General features: G+C 49.9%; 1 protein-coding gene across 2 annotated transcripts in view; it reads right to left on the reverse strand.

Moving 5' to 3' along the window:
* Positions 1-6,105: 6,105 nt before the first annotated feature.
* Positions 6,106-19,843, reverse strand: part of CYP4F22 (cytochrome P450 family 4 subfamily F member 22) — an 84,616-nt gene continuing 70,878 nt past the window's right edge. For both annotated transcript variants that reach the window (XM_080799046.1, XM_080799045.1), the window contains exons 4-13: positions 17,063-17,116; positions 16,822-16,949; positions 16,492-16,613; positions 12,989-13,256; positions 11,923-11,989; positions 11,683-11,812; positions 10,063-10,196; positions 9,091-9,155; positions 8,381-8,463; positions 6,106-7,992 (exon numbers count right to left, since the gene is read on the reverse strand). In XM_080799046.1, coding sequence (XP_080655172.1) covers positions 7,815-7,992; positions 8,381-8,463; positions 9,091-9,155; positions 10,063-10,196; positions 11,683-11,812; positions 11,923-11,989; positions 12,989-13,256; positions 16,492-16,613; positions 16,822-16,949; positions 17,063-17,116 — 1,229 coding nt within the window. In that variant the 3' untranslated portion in view covers positions 6,106-7,814. The remainder of the gene's footprint in view (positions 7,993-8,380; positions 8,464-9,090; positions 9,156-10,062; positions 10,197-11,682; positions 11,813-11,922; positions 11,990-12,988; positions 13,257-16,491; positions 16,614-16,821; positions 16,950-17,062; positions 17,117-19,843) is intronic.

The following is a 19,843-nucleotide window of genomic DNA, read 5'->3' on the forward strand; positions in this document are numbered from 1 at the left end:
ATAAGACCAAGTCAGATGGTGGTGGTGGTGATGAAGGAAATTAACAGAGCAAGACATGCTAGCAAGTGACCAAGGGGGAATATTCAGAGGGGCAGTCAAGGAGGGCTGCCCTGTAGAGGTGACTTTGAGCAGAAACCTGAATGATGGGGAGGAGTGGACCGTGAATAAGGACCACCCCCTGAAGTCAGGCCAGGACTACAAAGACCTAGCACAGGGTGGGGCATGCATGTTTGTCTTACACACGTTCATTCTTGCTTTTGTCCTCAGACGTGCTGAGACAACCAGGGCTGGTGGGGCCCCTGCACTCAGGGCAGTGGGAGCAGCAGGAACCAGCCCTGGTTAGGAAAATCTGACCATTTAGCCCAAAAAGTGGCTTTGGGGTTTCACTCTACAGAATCAAGAAGTCGAAACAGACAGGCTCCTAAAGTCATGTTGAGGGTAAAAACAGCTGGCAGAGCTGCCAGATTCCTGGCCCAGGCAGCAGAAGACCAAATGAACTGGCTGAGGAGGCAGCAAACCTAGAGGAAAACTCAAGAAAAATTCGGAGGGCACACAACAGCTAGGAACAACCCCAAGGGTATTTCCTTAGGCACTGTACCCACTGACACCCTCCCTCCTCCCCCTCCTGCCCCTCCTCCTCTTCCCTCACCTGTCCCTCCTCCTCCTCCTTCTCTGCTCTCTCCCTCCTCTCCCCTCCTGCCCCTCTTTCTCCTCCTCCCCCACCTGTCCCTTGTCCTCCTCCTTCTCCACTCTCTCCCTCCTCTCCCCTCCTGCCCCTCCCCATCTCTTTCCACTCCCCTCTCCTCCCCCTCCTCCCCCTCCTGCCGCTCCTCTTCCTCCTTCCCCAGTCTCCTGCTCCTCTCCCTTCTCCTCTCTCTCCCTCCCTGATGATGGGGGGATGACTGCTCCCAGAAACTAGCCTGACCGCCACCAACACCCCAAGCCACGGAAGAGAGACTAGGAGAAGCTACCCTTGGGAAGTGTAGTGTCCTAAAAAGAGACCATTTGCCCCCAAGTAGTAGATTACAGATGGCAGCAATGAACTCTGCTAACCCTCCCCTTGAGAGGTGGTGAAGATTCGTTTTTTGTGTCAGCTAGACTAGGCGGCAGTACCCACTGTTCACTTAAACACTTATTACGTGTTGCTGTGAAGGTGTTTCGTACGTGGAGTTAACACCTACAAGCAATTGGCTTTAAGTAAAGGGGTAAATCACACCACGTCGATGTAAATGGGCCTCATGCAGCCAGGTGAAAGGTCTTAAGAGCAGAAACTGAGGTTTCCCAGAGTAGAAATCCTGCCCTGAGACCACAGCAACCGCTCCTGAGTATCAGCCCGGCAGCCTACTGGCCTACAGATTTCAGACTGGCCAGCCCCCCAGTCACACGAGCCAACGCCTTAAGAGAAAGCTTTATATATGTACATATATGTGTGTATATTTTTATCCTAAGAGAAAGTGAATCTTAAGATAGAAATTTATATATAATCTTTATATCACATATAAATCTTAAGATAAATACACAGTATATAGATAGATGATAGTCGTAGATAGATGGATAGATGGATGGCTAGATAGGATGATAGATAGATAGATAATAGATAGATAGATGGATGGATAGGTAGATAGATGATAGATAGACAGGTAGACGGATGATAGGTAATGAGTAAGTGGCAGAGAGAGCTCAAGGCTATTGGTTCTGTTTCCCCGGAAAACCCTGACTGATACAGAGGTAAAGTATCATTCCTTTCTCCTTGAACCCAGGCTGTCCTCTGTGACTCTGGGAACTTGTGAATCTAGGTTGTAGGAAGACTTGGGACTTCCTGGGGCACCTGGGTGCCTCAGTGGGTTAAGTGTCTGCTTTTGGCTCAGGTCATGATCCCGGGGTGCTGGAATAGAGCCCCACATCCAGCTCCCTGCTCGGCAGGAGGCCTGCTTCTCCCTCTCCCACTCCCCCTGCTTGTGTTCCCTCTCTCGCTGTCCCTCTCTGTCAAATAAATAAATAAAATCTTTAAAAAAACTAAAAAAAATAAGACTTGCGACTTCCTTCTCATCCCTTTGGAACACACCCGTTTGGACTCAGCTGCCATGTTAAGAGGAAGCCCAGGCAACCCCATGGAGAGGCCTCACGTTGAGAGGAACTAAGGACCCCAGCCAACAGCCAGCGCCAAATTGCTAAGAGACTGAGCTGTCTCGGATGTGGATCTTACAGCCTCAAAAGAGCTGTCCCCACTGACGCCACATAGAGCAGAGAAATCTGCCCCAGTTTTCTGCCCAAATCATAGCGAGCAAACTAAAGTTTGCCACCTTAAGCCAACAAACTTCCTGGCAGTTCATTATACGGTAACAATTAACTAGAACAAATACATTTCCCGACATTGGCAGTCCTTTAAACAAATGGTTATATGTGCAAAAATGTCTGTATGTACACTGAAAAATGTTCACATATGCAATTGTTTTCAAACTGGGAAAAAAAAAATCATCCCAAACTGCTGGGTTGGGAGTAGAGAGCAGAGACCACTGTGGGAGAATTTCCGTTTTAAATGTCTACACTTGGGGTGCCTAGGTGGCTCAGTGGGTTAAAGCCTCTGCCTTTGGTTCAGGTCATGATGTCAGGGTCCTGGGATCCAGCCGCATCAGGCTCTCTGCTCGGCAGGGAGCCTGCTTCCCCCTCCCCCTCTGCCTGCCTCTCTGCCTACTTGTGATCTCTATCTGTCAAATAAATAAATAAAATCTTTAAAAAATAATAAATGTCTACACTTGCATAAACAAAAGCATGATTCAGTTTCTACACTTGCATTTTTTTTTTACCTCAAGCCAATGTAATATATGGAGAGAGTGGAGATAAATGAATAAAGTACTTATAACAACCCTCCCTGGCTCACAGTCAGTAACAAGAATGTGTTTATCATTATTTCCCTTATTTTATAACTGAATGAGGACATGAGCACCAGCCAGGAGACTTGGGTGTCTCTGGTGCACATATCAGGGAACTTACTGGTTGTGAATCCCGCCCCCCCCCCACTTCATTCCCTTGGTCCTTAGCAAGGAGGAAGCTCTCCAGGGAACAGGTGCTAGGGTCAGATGGCCAATGTTCACAGCCTACCTTTTTGCCACTCTCCAGCTGTGTGACCTTGGGCAAGTGACTTGCCCTCTCTAAGCCTCAGGTTCCTTCTTGGTTAAAAAATGGCATAGTAATAGGCTTATGGGGATTGGAGGAGTGACTTCTGTGTTTTGGTTTCATTTTCCCAGAAGTAGACTATAATGCAAGGATTCAAGTACAAGTACAAAAATTGTATTCTGAGGGGCGCCTGGGTGGCTCAGTGGGTTAAAGCCTCTGCCTTCAGCTCAGGTCATGATCTCAGGGTCCTGAGATCGAGCCCCATGTGGGGCTCTCTGCTGGGCGGGGAGCCTGCTTCCTCCTTTCTCTCTGCCTGTCTCTCTGCCTACTTGTGATCTCTATCTGTCAAATAAATAAATAAAATCTTTTAAAAAAATTGTATTCTGAGACGGGAATTCAACTGCAAATTGTTTTTGGTTTGTTTTTGTTTGTTTGTTTGTTTGTTTGTTTTGGGGGGGAAGTGACCCCAGCAGATGCCAGTAGGGCAGTGAGATGGAGTAAGACAGAGAAGGGAAGGCAGCAGGGGAACAAGGATTTGTCAAAGAAGTTCCCAATCGGGGCACCTGGGACTCAGTCCCTCTGGGGACCTCTGGGACACAGCAGTGAACAGGCACCCACCAGTCATTACTCAGGGCCATTGCCAAGGGCATTATTTCTCCAGAATATCCTACATGCACCGACAGGGTGGAGTTTGGACAGTGGCCTGATGTGGACACTTACAAATGTTCAGTGAGTGGGGTTCTCCCTCTTCTCTTCCCAATACACCCACAAACAGTGTCACACACACACTCACACTCATAGATACATCACTAATACATATATGCTCTCAAACACACACATGCGTGCACACGCACAATCTTATGCACACAAGTACTCACACAATGCATCCACACTCCACACTTGCACATGTACACACACTCACATGCACATATGGTCACTCTCGTGCACACATCCACACACTTAACTCACACATATGTGCACATACCTAAACATGCAGTCACGCGCACACACCCTCATATGGACCAATGGAGACCAGACGCTGTAGAGCCTGCTGTTCCCCAACTATCCAGCAGAGGGAGCCTGCGACACACTCAGGAGAGGAGGGAGACCCACAGCAACCAGTGAATGGCCCAGGCCTGCGTGTGTCTGGAGAACTGGACACGCAGATGCAGCAGGTCCCGGGGATCCACAAGCCCCATGCCTCCCCTCCTCTCTCCCTCATTCACCCACCAGCACCGAGCTTAGCGGAAAGTTAATATGCATGAGAAGTATGATGGAAAAAATCCACTTGGCAAAAGAGAACCAGGTGCAGAAGGCGCCAGTCACGTGCCCAAGGCCACCGCTAGAGAGGGGCTGAGCTGGGGTTTGAACCCACATATGTCGCCTCTCAAGACCAAGGTTTTTTTTTTTTTGCTGGAGGATGAGTGGCCTTGGACGGGGGATTCCGGCCGGCGATCCCAGCACACGCCACCCGAGGGCGCCGCAGGACACACACAGCCGTGGCCTCCAGCATCACACCTTCTCTACACGCCCCCCACCCACCCACGCCTGCAGACATCCCCTTATAGGCAAACCGAGGCTAGGGACCCAGACCAGCACTAGAAGCCTGAGGAGTAAGCCACCCCGCTGTGGCCACGCTAGGAGGACACCATTGTCGGACCTTGGGTGAATCATCTCACTCTAGGGAACTTCATGTTCAGCTCCATTAAAGGAGATAATGACAGTTCCCATCTCATAAGAACAGTACCGGTGAGAATTACATGCGAATATTTGGAGGGCACAAAGGAAGCACTCAACCAACTTTAAATCTCGTTATGGTTATATCAACTTCGGAGACACCCAGGGCTTGGTCCTGAAACCCCTCCATCTTGTGCGCACAAGGGTGCTCACAGGAGCACATAGACACTCACACACAGACACACACACGGGGATCGCACCAGTCTTGGGGCTTTATAAACAATCATCTAAGTGCTGAGGTATCCCAAATGTGTATCACCAGCCCAGAACTCCCTCCCGAATTCAAGACCTGCCTATCCAACTGCACACTTGACATCTCCAACGCCTCTTGGCCTAAACTGACATGCTGATCTCAGCCCCTCCCCGTCCCCCAAAAAAACCCTTACTCTATTAAGCGTTCTCCATCTCAAGCTGTCACTTCTATCTTTCCAAGTGCTCAGACCCAAACCCGGGGGCCTTTCTCCTGAGTCCCTCATTCAAAGTACCAGCAAATCTGCCAGCTCTACCTTCATAAAGCAACCAGACATCAGAATCCAAGCACCTGTCTTCACTCTACAGCCCCCAGCTTGCTTGGAGACATCGTCCTCTCTCACCTGGACAAATCTGGTCACCCCATCTGCTCTCCCTAGTCCCATCTTCACTTTACAGACTCTATTCAACATAGCAACCAAAGACTGTATGACAAACTTTGTCCCTCCTCTGCCCAGAACCCTCCATAGCTCCCTATTTCTATCACAATAAAAGTCAGTAGATTCCAAGGCTCTGTGTGACCTGCTCCCATCCCCTGCCTGCCCTCATCTCTTTCCATGCTTCTCCTCCAGCCACACGGATCTCCTCAATGTCCCCTAAACACCCCAAGCATGTCCTACCTCAGGGCCTTTGCGCTGTTTCTCTCTACCTCAAACATTCTTCCCCTAAATATCCACATGGCTCCTGCCCTCTCCTATCTAAAGTCTTTGTTGAAATGGCCCTTTCTCAGGGAGGGTTTCACTGACGATCTAGCAACCTCTCCCCTTACCAGCATTACTGAACACCCCCAACACTTACCCAGCTCAATTTTTTCATAGCACTTACCAGTTCTCTCAATGGGGATTGCAGTCACCCCATCTGGTCTCCCTAGTCCCACCCTTGGTTTTTCACTTAGCAGCCAAAAGAATACTATAAAGACCAAATGACAAATCTGTCACTCTGCTCAGAACCCTCCCATGGCTCCCCATTTCTGTCACAATAAAAAGTCAAAATCCTCCAAGGCCCTGTGTGAATTTACTTATTTATTTGCTTACTTATTATCTGTCATCTGTTAACAGCCCCCACCCCCACAACAAATGTCAATTATGTAAGGGCGCAAATACGGCCTGGCTCACAGCAGATGCTCAGTAAATATTTGATGAATTAATACAATTATTGTAGACATCATCACCGCCCCATCTTCTGTATCATCATGTCGGGGACTATGCCGTCATCAGTTTCCCCAGCCAAAGACTCGGGAATCACCGTCGCCTCAGCCCCCGTGGCTAGTCACCCCTCCTGTCCTGTCCAGACCTCAGTCTCCCTCTTCACTAGATTTCCAGTCCCAAATGCCCCCCCTTCCAAGCCACCTCCCTGCCAACCCACATCTGACCATGTCCTGTCCTGCACCCTGCTCGCATACCCTCTATAGCTCCCTATTGCCCTCAGCATAAGGTCTGCTGTGAGATGTGACCCACAGTTCCTGGCAGTTGGCCCCTGACAACCTTCCTCCATTCTGCCCCTCCTCCTCCAGATTCAGCCACCCTGGAGTGTGTGCCTCGAGAATATCACGCTCTCCCTCACCTGGGGACATTTGCAGATGCTGTTCCTCCCGCCTGACATGGTCTTATCTCCCTTGTGACCACTCAGCGTGTACTCTCACTTCAGCATCCGAGAAGCTCTCCCTGAGCCACCCCGCTGTTGTGTTCACAGAGCACCAAGGGCCTCTCTTTTGGAGCACTTGGATTATAAATAAACTTACATGTGGAATTACTTGTACATCTGTCCCCTGTTCTCCCGAGGGCAGGAATTGGGCCCGGCTGTGCTCCTGGCCCAATGCCAACAAATAATTAACATGTGGTCTGTTGACGAGTTAAATGAATGCACAAACTGTCCCCAAAAGCCTAAGTTTATGTCTGAGGGCAAATGGCTTCCCAGCCTCCTAGCCCATAGCTTCCCTCGTGGGCCTCCCAACCGGCCAGAGACCTTCTTTCCTTCCTGGGCCCCAAGGGAAACGTCTGGCTGAGCTAGGGGGTGAACAGTGGGGGCCGTCTGCATCCCTTGCTTTTATTCTACAAAAATCAGAACACTCAGCGAAGGGCCTTTCAGCAAGGGAGGAGGGAAGAGGCAGGTGAGGGAGGGTCTAGATTTACAAAACGACAACCGAAGCACACAACCGAGCCCTGGGATGCTGCCTGATGCCAGAGGAGTTCGCCCAAACGAGCCGGGAGCCTCAAGAAGGTGATGTCCGGGTTCAAGGCTCTAACTTCAGGCTTCAGCTCCCAAGTCTTCAACTTAGAAGGCAGCTGGAATCCACGAGTCGGGGGTGGGGGGAGGGAACTGGTCCTGAATCCCAGCGGCCTTAGGTGTTGGGTCTAAGTCCTCGGATGGCTGGGTGGGGCCTGAGGCCCCGAATGCTCCGGATCCTGGGTCTGGACCCAAGGGGACCTGAGCAAGCCTGTTTCCTCAAGCTGGAGAGCCGGAACTGGCACTCAGGGGACCGGACCTGGACCTCAAGGGGCGTGACCAGACCGGCAGGAGGCGGAGACTTGTCGTGAGGGGCGTGGCTTGCACCTCCCGGAGCCTGGTCCTCCCGGAGCCCATCCTGAACTTCGAAGGGCGTGGTTACTGCCCTCGGGATCTTGGGGGCGGGGCCTGGGCCCTCGGGGGCGGGGCCTGGGCCTCTCCGGGCGGGGCTTGGGCCCCCTGGATCCGCACGGAGGCACCGGCGCTCAGGCCCGGGGAGGCAGCGGCTCCACGTTGAGCCAGATGCCGTTCTCCGTGCGCAGGATGAGCTCGGGCTTCCGCCGCACCTTGCGCGTTCGGTCCACGCTCAGGCGGAAGCGCAGCAGCGTCAGCGCCACGGCCACGCGCATCTCGGCCATGGCAAAGCTCTGTCCGATGCAGTTCCTAGAGGAAGGGGGACGGGGTTGGGGCTCAGGCTCAGCCGCTGTGTGAGCCAGGAAGGGGGGAGTCCCGGGGTAAATGACCTCCCCCTCGGAGCCTCAGTTCCCTCATCGGTAAAATGGGGGCAGTGGCATCATAGAGTCTTTGGGAGCATATAAGCCCAGAGTTCAGGGCCTGGCACACAGTTGGTGCTCAATACCCAGCGTTACTATCGCAGAGTCTAATTTGGGGACATTCTGGTACATTGAAAGCATGAAGAAGGTGCTGGGTTGGCAGAAAGCACATCTGGGTGGGAGGCGGTCTCTGCTCCTGACCGGCACATATCTGACCTTCCACTGGCCTCCGTGCTCCTCCTATGCTCGGTTTGGATTGGGGGAAATAGAAGAGTTACCTGGGTCCTGCGGAGAAAGGCACGTAGGCCAGTGGGGAGCGCTGCTGTGGGTTGTCCGGGTCAAAGCGATAGGGATTGTACACCTAGGCAGGATTAGCCTGGGGGTGAGTCTGGGGGGCTGGCCCAGCTATCCCAGCTTGGCCCCCATCCTTCAGCTGGACAGATAAAATCTCACTACAATCCAACCACACCCTCTTCTTTCTGTTGTTCAAACATCCCAGGCTCAGTACAACCACTGGGCCTTTGCACGTCCTGTCTCCTCGGCCTGGAACAAGCTTCTCCCTGCTCTTCACACTTTTCAGGTGTCAGCTCAAATATCTCTTCCTCCCCAAGGCCTTTCTTCACCACTTGAGCTGAAGGTCCCCCCACCTCACTCCAGTTTTTCTTTCTTTTGTGCACATATCAGTATCTACAACGATAGTTTTTGCTTATTTTCTTCCCCTGAATGTCACCGTGAGCTCCATGAGGACAAAGACAGTAACTTTCTCTGTCTTCAGTGCATAGCACAGAGGCTGGCACACAGGAGGTATTCAGTAAATATTTGTGGACCTAATGAACCAATGGAGGGTGACTAGAGGGTGACAAGCTCTGTACCCAGCCAGGCCATCTGGGTCCCTGGCGCACAGGGTAGGGAGGCCTCACTGCCCCCAGGGCCATCCGTTCTGAGGAAGAAGAAGCTAAGGGAAGGGAGAATTGACGCAGGGGCTCACCTTGGAGTCAGGCCACACGGTGGGGTTGTGGTGGGTCCCATAGATGCTGACCAGGCAGATAATTCCTATGGGGAGGGTGCGGTCAGTGGGGCCATTGGGACTGAGGGGAACCATGGCCTTCTCTGAAGACCTCCTCCTTCCCTGCTCTTCCTGGAGCTATGCTATTCCCATGAGCCCTCTGCCACCCTTTCCTGCACATCCTTCTCTGAAAAATTCTGCTGCTGTGTCCACTCCCCCTGTTGCTCCCTAAAAGGTCTCCATCATCCTTCTAGCTGTCATGCTGGCCACACAGGGATCTTTCTCACTCATATATCTGACATCGTTCTTCCTCAGCTCAACGAATACTTCCCTTGGCTCCCTACTATCCTGAAGATCAAGTTCAAATGCCTCAATCTAGCATTCAAGGTCTTTCTGCACCCCAAGACTCTGCTCCATGAATGTGCTCTCTTTCATTTTCCACCTCCAAGATTCACCTCTCATGTTGCCTCTTCCAAGCAGCCCTCCCTACATTTCACCCCAGATAAAGTCATCACTCCCTATTTTGGGCTATTCCAGCCCCTGTTCTTCCCTTTAGCCCATCCCTGATCCCATGTGACTGGGACGTCTGGGCCCTGCTGTGTCTCCCTCAGACTGGGTGGTACTCAAGTCCTGAGTCTGGGAATGAGGCCTCTCTAGAATTCCAGCATCACTTGAGCTTAGTCTCCAAGGGATATCTGGCAACTGAATGAAACCATCCATCCCCTTACCTGCCCCCTTCACAGGGCCCACCCAGCCCCACCCACTCTTGCCTTTCCACCTGCACTCACCCAACTCTGCCTCCCTGCTACACAGCTGGGTCTCCTCCCTCATCCCAGAAGCAAGAGCCATCCAGAGAGATGCCCTATCTACAGGGAGGGTGCACCTGGGGCAGGCATGAGCACGTCCCCCCTAGGCAGCAGATCAGCCCAGCAATGAGAGGGACCTCATGAGCACCTTTAGGGATGATGCGCCCGTCTGGAAGCTTGATGTCCTCTGTGCAGCGGCGGGAGACCAAGGTCACTGGCGGGAACTGGCGTAAGCTCTCCTTGATGCACATGGTGGTGAAGGGCAGCTGAGTCAGGTCGTCCCTGGGGAGCACGGAACATGGAATGGAGGGTGACTTGGGGCCAGGCCACAGCAACACCCCCTTCCCCAAACATGCATATGCGTGCACACATGCATCCAGGAGCAACCACACAGGAAACCAGTCCAGGATCTCAGATTTGCCCCAACTTCCGGCATCTGCAATCAAGCATGCACATATCACTAATCCTTAGCGTGCAAAGTATCTGACCCGCAACCAATCAGAGCAGCACCAACAGGCTTCTGCACACCCAGCATTAACCCTTTAACTGATGAATTTTGTGGCAGTCAGAGGACAGCTGGACATGGTGCCAGGATAGGCGGGGGGGGAGGGGAGCGGAGGGGGGGGGTTATTAGCAGCAGTTTACCGGGCTGTGTGGGTTGATTTCAGTATTTAAAAACCCATACATTCCCTCCTTATACTATTATTAACTTTTTTCCATTGGACTCCAGGGCCCCAAATTGGATTAATTATAACCCTTGGTCCATGATCTGGATCATTTTCTTTCTCTTTCAAAGAAATTTTATGTCGCTACCATAGAGGGCAAACAGCATGCCTAGCATAAAAGTACCCATAACATAAACACCAATGGGGAAAACAGAAGAGTCATTAAATTCTAGCTAGACTATCTCTTACCCAGTCCTCAGAAACTGAGCCATATTCTCCCTTCATTAAAAAAGGCAGATCCATGGGATCCCTGGGTGGCTCAGTTGGTTAAGCATCTGCCTTTGGCTTGGGTCATGGTCCTGGGATCAGATCCCACATCGGGCTCCTTGTTCAGCAGGGAGCCTGCTTCTCCCTCTGCCTGCCACTCCTCCTGCTTGTGCTCTCTCTTTCTCTGACAATTAAATAAATAAAATCTTTTTTTAAAAAGAGAGGGGCAGATTCGCAAGGAGTTCAAGATACAACAGCACCCAACTGGGAGTGTCTCCTTGACGTCAAAACCTAAAAGGTGGACACTGAAGAGAAAAGAGCTTTCTCACTGTTCAATCCTATTTAATGCTGTGTTTTCTCTGAGGCACCCAGAATCAGCTCTACGTGGCACACATCTGAAGTAAACTGGATTATTATTGCCGGTTCTTCACTGCCCTCCCCCCCACACCTGTGTTTGAATTACACACCCCGAGAGCTTTGCATGTGATTCTGCAGTGTCTTCTGCTCTGGCGAGTGCAATGTATGTCCTGCCCCATTCATATTAAACTTGGCCACGTGACTTGCTTTAGCCAAATGGAATGTTACAATGCAAGCAGAGGTTTTAAACTGTGGCTCTTTGTGCTTCTGGAATCTGCCTTGAGAAGAATGTGCCCAGGGTAGCTGCTGGTTCAAGGAGAATGGGGAGACATGTGGAACAGACCTGAACCCACACATCTGTTTGGACAACACCCCACTCAACAACACCCAGCAGGAACAAGACTAATTAGGAGCAAGAGCAAGCAAATGCAAGCGCTAGACTCAACCTGTGGCCACCATCCCCCCGACCCCAAACCTACCACTCCAGCTCCTCCAGCTCCCGGCCTTTCATGACTTCCTGGATCTCTTCCCGGCACTTCTCCTGGTACTCTGGATACTTGGCCAAGTTGAAGAGCACCCACGAGAGCCCACTGGACGTTGTGTCGTGACCTGTAGACAGAGGAGGAGCTCAAATAGAGGCTGTCTGAAGACAGCGATGATGCGATTTTCAGACAGCGGGGCCCCTCCCAACCTCCCCTAGCCTCACCCTACGTCCTCACCCTCAAACATAAAGGTGTCCGCCTCAGCTCGGATGTCCTCATCAGACAGTTCCTTCCCATCTTCATCCTGGAATGAACCGGAGAGGATGCTCAGCCCACTTCATGGACCACCCTCCACATCCCAGGCTCCTCTCAAGTCAAGATATCTGCCCCTCTCTCAAGCCAAGCTGCAGGGGGAAGGATGCCAGGCAGACAGAGGTATGCAGCTCGTCTAAGAAAGATGGAAAGCAGGAGGGAGAGTGAAAGGTGAAGGGAAGAAGGGAGTTTGTACTTCTTGAGTAGCTGCTAGCACCAGACAGCCTGCTGGATGCCCAACAAACACCTGTGACCACGCCGCGTTACCGTCATGTCATAAATAGGGAAACTGAGGCTCGGAGGGGAACGTCAGAGGCCTAGGGTGAAGTATCCATTAGGGATCAGGGCCAGAACTGGAACCCAGGACTGTTTGAATCTAGAAGCCAAGCACTGCTCAGAAATTCCACAGAAGCGATCTCTGCAACTGTCACATTTCTTCAGTCTCGTTATTTCATCATCATAAGTCTGGTGGGCAACATTGTGTCCCACCTGCTTCCAGAACTCATATGGTGAAGTCCCCTCCCAGGACCTCAGAATGTAACCATATTTGGAAACCGGGCCTTTGGAGAGGTAATTCAATTATAATGAGGTCTTTAGGGTGGGCCCTGGCCCCACACGACTGGTGTCCTTAGAAGAAGAGGAAATTTACACAGTTGTAAGCAGAGGGACGACAATGTGAAGGCACACGAGAAGGTGTCATCTACAAGCCAGGGAGAGAGGCTTCAGAAGAAACCAACCCAGTCAACAGCTTGACCTCAGACTTCTAGCCTCCAGAACCTTGAGAAAATTAATTTCTGGGGTTTAACCCCACACGCACCAATTTTGTAGCCCTTTGTTATGGCAACCCTAACAAACTAATACAGTAAGTCTTAGCCATGCTGCACCTGCATCCCAGATCTGTCGCTTTTGATGCTTATCATTTTACAAGGTCAGCGCAATCCTCCAGGAGACGGTCCTGCACCAATCTCCACCCTCCAGGGCCCAGCCTCACCCGCGCCAGGAGCAGCACATCGATGAAGTCCAAGGTCTTGCCCTGCTTGCCCTTCAGCCAGGCCTCAGCCCCCTGCTGACGGAGCGCCCACCGCCGCTTCTGGATGACCTCGGTGGTGAAGCGGTGCACGGTGTCACAGGCCTGCCGGAAACGTCGCCCATCCGCCGAGAGGTAGTAGATGAAGTCTATATGGTGATGCAGGCGATACTGGCGCCGGACCACGAGGGCACTCAGCTCAATGATGGCTGAGATGTAATCGCTCATCTTCCTGTTGGGGAGGTGCAAGGAAGAAGAGACAGGAGCATGGACCTTCTCCCTAAGACAAGCTTCTCCTCCCCGTGCGTAGGTGACACAGAAAGGCCCTGCCTAGACTAGATTTTCTTTTTTAAGATTTTATTTATTGATTTGAATGAGAGAGAGAGAAAGAACACAAGGAGGGGGTGCAGCAGGCAGAGGGAGAGGGAGAAGCAGGCTCCCCAGTGGGCAGGGAGCCCGAAGCAGGGCTCCATCCCAGAATCCTGGGATCATGACCTGAGCCAAAAGCAGACGCTCAACCGACTGAGACACCCAGGCGCCCCAACAAATTATTTTTTAATGGCAATCATCTGATCTGTTTGTTGGCCTCATCATACCTGAATAAAACCAAAACCCAGGTACATTTTAAAACAGGTCCAAAGGATTAGGACTTCCAAATAGACGTAGCATCACTAAGACTAAATGCTACAAGCCACAAAGTGGGAGAACTCCCATTCCTGATGGCGAACTTGAATCTAAAATATAGAAAGAGCTCTTAAAATGCAACCATAGACAAATAACCCAATTTAAAAATGGGCAAAGCATATGAATAGACGTCTTGCTGAAAAAGATATACAAATGGCCATATGGCACACGAAAAGATACTTAACAGCACCAGCCGCTAGGGAAATGGAAATCAAAACCACCATGAGATGCCGCTTTGCCCCAACTAGGAACGGCTAGAACCAAAAAGACAGATAACAAGTGTTTAAAAAAAATTAACAAGTGTTGGAAAGAGTGTGGAGAAATTGAAGTCTTCACACACTGCTGGTAGGAATATAAAATGCCCCATCTACATTGGAGAAAAAGGTCTGGCAGTTCCTCAAAATCTAAACAAAGAATTATCACATAATCCAGAAATTCCGCTCCTAGGTACAGACTTTAAAAAGTTAAAAACAGGGGCACCTGGGTGGCTCAGTTGGTTGGGTGACTGCCTTCGGCTCAGGTCATGGTCCTGGAGTCCTGGGATCGAGTCCCGCATCGGGCTCCCAGCTCCATGGGGAGTCTGCTTCTCCCTCTGACCTTCACCCCTCTCATGCTCTCTAACTCTCTCTAATAAATAAATAAAATCTTTTTAAAAAATTAAAAACATACTTTCACATACTCATACACCAATGTTTATAAAATAGCCAAAAAGTGGAAATGACCCAAATGTCCATCAGTAGATGAATGGATTAAAAAAATGTGGTATAATGTGGTAAATGGAATATTATTCAGCAACCTAAAAAAATGAAATATTGACACAGAATGAATGAATCTTGAGAACATTATGCTGAGTGAACAAAACCAGACAGAGAAGTTGGCATCATTCCATCAATATGAAATTTCCATAATAGACAAATCTGTGGGGGCAGAAGGAAGATTCGTGATTGCCTACACTGGGAGATGTGGGAAGTGGGGGTGAGTGCTAAAATGTACAGGGCTTATCTTTGGTGGAAATATTTTAAAATGGATTATGGTGATGGTTGCACAATTTGTAAATATACTAGAAACCATTGGATTGTATATTTTAAATGGATGAATCATATGGTATGTGAGTTATATCTCAGTAAAACCATTGTAATTTAAAAAAAAAAATGAAGGGTTGCCTGGGTGGAGCAGTTGGTTAAGTATCTAAATCTTGGTTTTGGCTCAGGTCCTGAACTCAGGGTCATGAGATCAATCCCTGCATCGGGTTCCACACTCAGCATGGAGTCTTCTTAAGACTCTCTCTCCCTCTTCCTCTGCCCCTCCAACCCCCATATCCCATGCTCACTCTCGCTCTCTCTGTCTCTCAAATAAATAGATAAATGTCTTTAAAAATGAAAAAAAAAAATGAAATCACTAGGACAGGTGTGCAAGGGGCTGTCCTTGGTCCTGAAGTATGCTTCTTTTCATACACTTGTCAATTTGTCGTTTTCTTGCTTATTTATTTGAGCATCGTTTCTGCCTTTCTTCCCACCAACATGCAAATTCCAGGGGAGCAAGAACTCTTCTATTTTGTTGACCACTGTATTCATAGTGCCTAGTCCAAGAGTGGCCCATAGTAGGTATTCAGTAAATATTTCCAGTTTAATTAATTAATTAATCAATCACTAAGGTCATCTGACCTTACCCAACCCATAACCCTACAAAGCCCAGATTAGCAAAGGCAGAAGCTTATTATTAAAGACCTACTATGTGCTACAAACTTGCCATTTACAACATCTCTTATTCGATATGTACCCACTTAGACTATAAATTCCAAGGAACTGGAACTTAGTCTATTGTTCACCACCATATTCCCAGTAGCTAGCATAATCTCCTGCACATAGTAGGGACACAAAAATATCTGATTAATGAATGAACCAGGACAATGGTCATCTTATTCATTCATTCAACAAATATTCACTGAGCATCTACTGTGTACCAGGGCAGTGTGGCATCATTTTATTCTTTTTTTTTTTTTTTTTGATAAGAGAGAGAAAGCACAGGCAGGCAGAGTGGCAGGCAGAGGGAGAAGCAGGCTCCCTGCCGAGCAAGGAGCCTGATGTGGGGCTTGATCCCAGGACGCTGGGATCATGACCTGAGCTGAAGGCAACTGCTTAACCGACTGAGCCACCCAGGTGTCCCTATTCTTTTTTTTTTTTTTTTAAGGACGAAGTGCTATTTATTTAGAGCAGGGGCAGGGGGGAGGGGCAAAAGGAGAGGAATAGAGAGATATCAAGCAGGCTCTGCAAGCACAGAGCTCAACAGGGGGCTTGATCCCACTACCCTGAGATCATGACCTGGGCCAAAATCAAGAGTTGGAAGCTCAACTGACTGAGTCACCCATGTGCCTTGACATCATTTTATTCTTAAAACATCTCTCAGAGGGTCAAGGCTTGTCATCCTTGTTTTACAAAAAAAGGACATTAAAACTCAGAAAATGGGGAGATACTTTCCAAAGGCCAAACTACTCTTCATGGAGCAATGAGGGAAACTAGCATTTATTAAGCACTACTATATGCAAAACCATCAATTTTCATTATCTCAATACTCACACGATGGCTATGGGGAAGGAATTGGGATTCCATTTTTGGGTGAGGATATAGGCTCAGGGAGGTGATGTTAGTTTTCTGAAACACATAGGCCATCTGTGGCAGAGCCTAACAGCCCAGGGATGCCTAATGCTTGAGAGTTTCCTTTCTTCTCCCACCACCCTGCTCTAGAGCAATGGGCTCTATATTCCCCAAGGAGGTCACACTCACTCTTGGCAGTTGCTGTTGTAGCTGAAGACACATTTCTGAAGGCTGTCCAGGGTCATGAGGCTGACATGCTCAAACATGTCAAGGGAGACCACTGAGCCCTGTGCCAGGCGCCGCCATTTACCCTGGAAGAGAGAGACGCATGGCAAAAGGATGTAGAGACCGCAGACTTTAAGCCAGGCTTCCAACGACCTAGCTGCCAGCTCGCTACAAGCCCACTTTATAGGATAAAGGAAGTGAAGCTTCCTAACATCACCTGGCTTATCCATTAGTCAGAGCCTGGACCAGTCTCACTCCCAGGACACCCTCTTCCCAAGAAACCTTGCAACTTACGTGCATGATGTCCGTGCATTGGTTGAAGATCTTCATGTAGGGCTTCAGGATGTCGAAGTGGAAGGCAGGCGTCAGCAGGCGGCGATGGCGGCTCCATTTGTCACCTTTGCTCAGCAGCAGCCCATCTCCTGGGCCCAGAAGACTGAAATTAAGGGCCTCTCCTTCTACTCTGAAACACTACAAGAAACCCCACCCTCTCTTCCCCGAAGCCCCAGCCCAACTCACCCAGTCCCATACTCACCCAGCCAAGGCTTCAGGAAACCATAGAAAAGGTCATCCTTGGGGGCAATGGCAGCTGTGGGGGAAGAAGAGGTAGCAATGACTCAAAACAGAGTTCTAACCCTTGACCTCTGTTTATGAGCTCCTTGGGCCTCCTCTCTGAGCTCTGACCTTCACATCACCCCTCCAGTCCATCCTCCACACCTGCCCCAGAAAGATCCTTATAACATGCTGATCTGAACATGAGCGTCCCCTGGTTAGATACCTCCCATGGCTCCCTATCACCCTGGCAATAAAATTCAAGCTCAAGCAAGCACTGAAGGCCATGCACCATCTTGCCCTGTACGCTTCTCCTATCTCTCCCATCAACATACACCAAATACTCCCACATGCTGGCCCTACTTCCAAACCTTTGTCCAGGCTGTGCTCTCCATCCGGAATGGCCCTTTTCACCCTCATCACCCCTCTTTTCTGCCAACTCAGGCCATCTGAATTACACCTCCTGTGCTCTCGGTCTCCGGTCTACGCTGCACTCTGGTCCCAGGAGGTCTTATCAGATGCTGGATCTGACCATGTCCCCTCTCACTCACACCCATTAGCCGCAACCACCAGATGCTCAGACCATTTTCAAAACCTTGAATGACCTACCCCAGTCCAGACCTCTCTGAAAACACCTTCATCCTCCATTCTCTATATGCTCAATCTTCTAACATCACAGAATTTTTTTCATCTCCTTGAAAAAGTCACATTGTCTCTTGGTTCCAGGTCTTTCTACCACATGCCCTCTCTGCCTCAAACACTCTCCCCTCATTCTTCAAGCTTCTGCTTGGATGCTATCCCTCCTCCACCAGTCCCTCTAGATTGTATCCATCCAGTTACAGTCCCTTCGAGAGGAGGGAGCGTGCTGGTCACTGATATACTGATGCTAAATAATGTTTTTTAGAGAGGGAGGGGGGAGGAGGGCCAGAGGGAGAGGAAGAGACAGTCTTTTTTTTTTTAAGATTTTATTTATGTATTTGAGAGAAAGCAGGGGGAGGAGCAGAGGAAGAGGAACAAGTGGACTCCACACGGAGCGCGTCATCCCACAACCCTGAATCATGACCTGAGCTCAAGTCAAGAGTCGGACAATCAACCAACTGACCCACCCAGGCACCCTGGGAGAGAACTCTCAAGTAGGCTCCATGCCCATCACAGAGCCCAACGTGGGGCTTGATCTCACAGCCCCGAGATCACGACCTGAGCCGAAGTCAAGAGTCAAACACTTAACCAGTTGAGCTACCCAGGCACCCCTAGTGTTAAATAATTTTTATTGAATGATCCAACCAAAGGTTGAATGAATGCAAAAATGGATGGACGGATGGATAGATGGATGGGTTAGTGAGTGAATTCCCTTTCAATGTGTTGAGTAGATGTGGGACAGAATGGGCTGAGACCCAGGAAGGAAGTACCTGAAATTCAAGTGATGTCACTTTTATCTTAGACGTGACTCAGCCACCTACATACACACTACCTAGGAATTGGCCAACTGTGCACACAGTCATCTGTCCACTCATCCTCCTATTCAGGACATCTCTTCTACCATCTTCCTGTACCCAACCCATGCTAGGCAACTCTAGGGACCAGAGATGGCTCAGCTCCACACCCTGCCTGGAGGAGCTCCGGGTGGGGCAAGAAAGGGAAGCAGAAGCACACCGTGCAATTATCAAGAAGATAGAAAGTGTGCCAGAAGCAAAGGGAGGCACAGAGAAAGGGCTGCTGGAATTCAAGACAGGCTTCCAGGAAGAGGCAGCACTGGAGAAGAAGGTGGAAGTCTAGTCACTCCTTTACTCTCTGGGATCTGGACTCCAGCCCAGGCCCCTTGAGGGTCTTTCTGATATACAGACCTGTTCAATGGCTGTCCTGCTCAGACACCTCCTATCATTCCTTAACGCCCCCAGGGTAAAACACACGCTTATTTGCTTTGCACGTGGGTGTTCTGAGTCCAGTTCCTGTCTCATCGCCTACTCCTCCCCACATATCATCTTCCCTCCAGACACCACAAGCCACCTGAATTCCCTTGGCACTTCCACACATCTGCATCTTTGTCCTGGCAAACCCTCCACCTGACACTTCTCATCTGGCAAACTCCAAACATCCTTCACTGACACCTCCTCCAGGAAGTCTCCCCAGCTGAACCCTTGCTCTCCCATCCTTGGGTCCCTACTCCACTCCAACTCTGACTACTTGATTCCAGGAGTCTGTGTCTGGGCTGCCTTTCTTACCAGTGTCCCCTTCAGTAAAAAGGGGATGGTAACATCTACCCTGGAGGGGATCATATAAGAAAAGGCCCCACCCAGTGCCCAGTAGGAAGGATCATATCACTGGGGTTGAGAGCTTGGCCTCTGGGCGGACCAGGTCTGGGTTTAAATCCTAGCCCTACCTCTAACTCCCTGTGTAAACTTGGGCACTTTAGCCCTCTGTCCCTCCACTTCCTCAGCTTCCAGAGGAGAAACAGAACAACCTGCCTGCCTCATAGCATCCCTACAAAAACTCAATGAGCTCATAGGTTCCTGGCACATGGCAGGAGCTCATTAAATATTTGTACACATAAATGAATAATTAACCAACTGCTGGCTATTTTTATAACTATGATTATAATTATTGGTCACTGGTGTCAAGAACTTGTGAGACAAATATCTGCATCTCCAGCCCCCAGCAAGGTCCTACTAGTGAAAAAATAAATGCCTAGCTGTCATGGACAGCAGTTTGGTGGTTCCTTAAAAAGTTAAAGGTAGAATTCCCATTTGACCCCGCGTTTCTACTC

The sequence above is a fragment of the Martes martes genome, assembly GCF_963455335.1.
Source record: "Martes martes genome assembly, chromosome: 1".
NCBI classification, from domain to species: Eukaryota; Metazoa; Chordata; class Mammalia; order Carnivora; family Mustelidae; genus Martes; species Martes martes.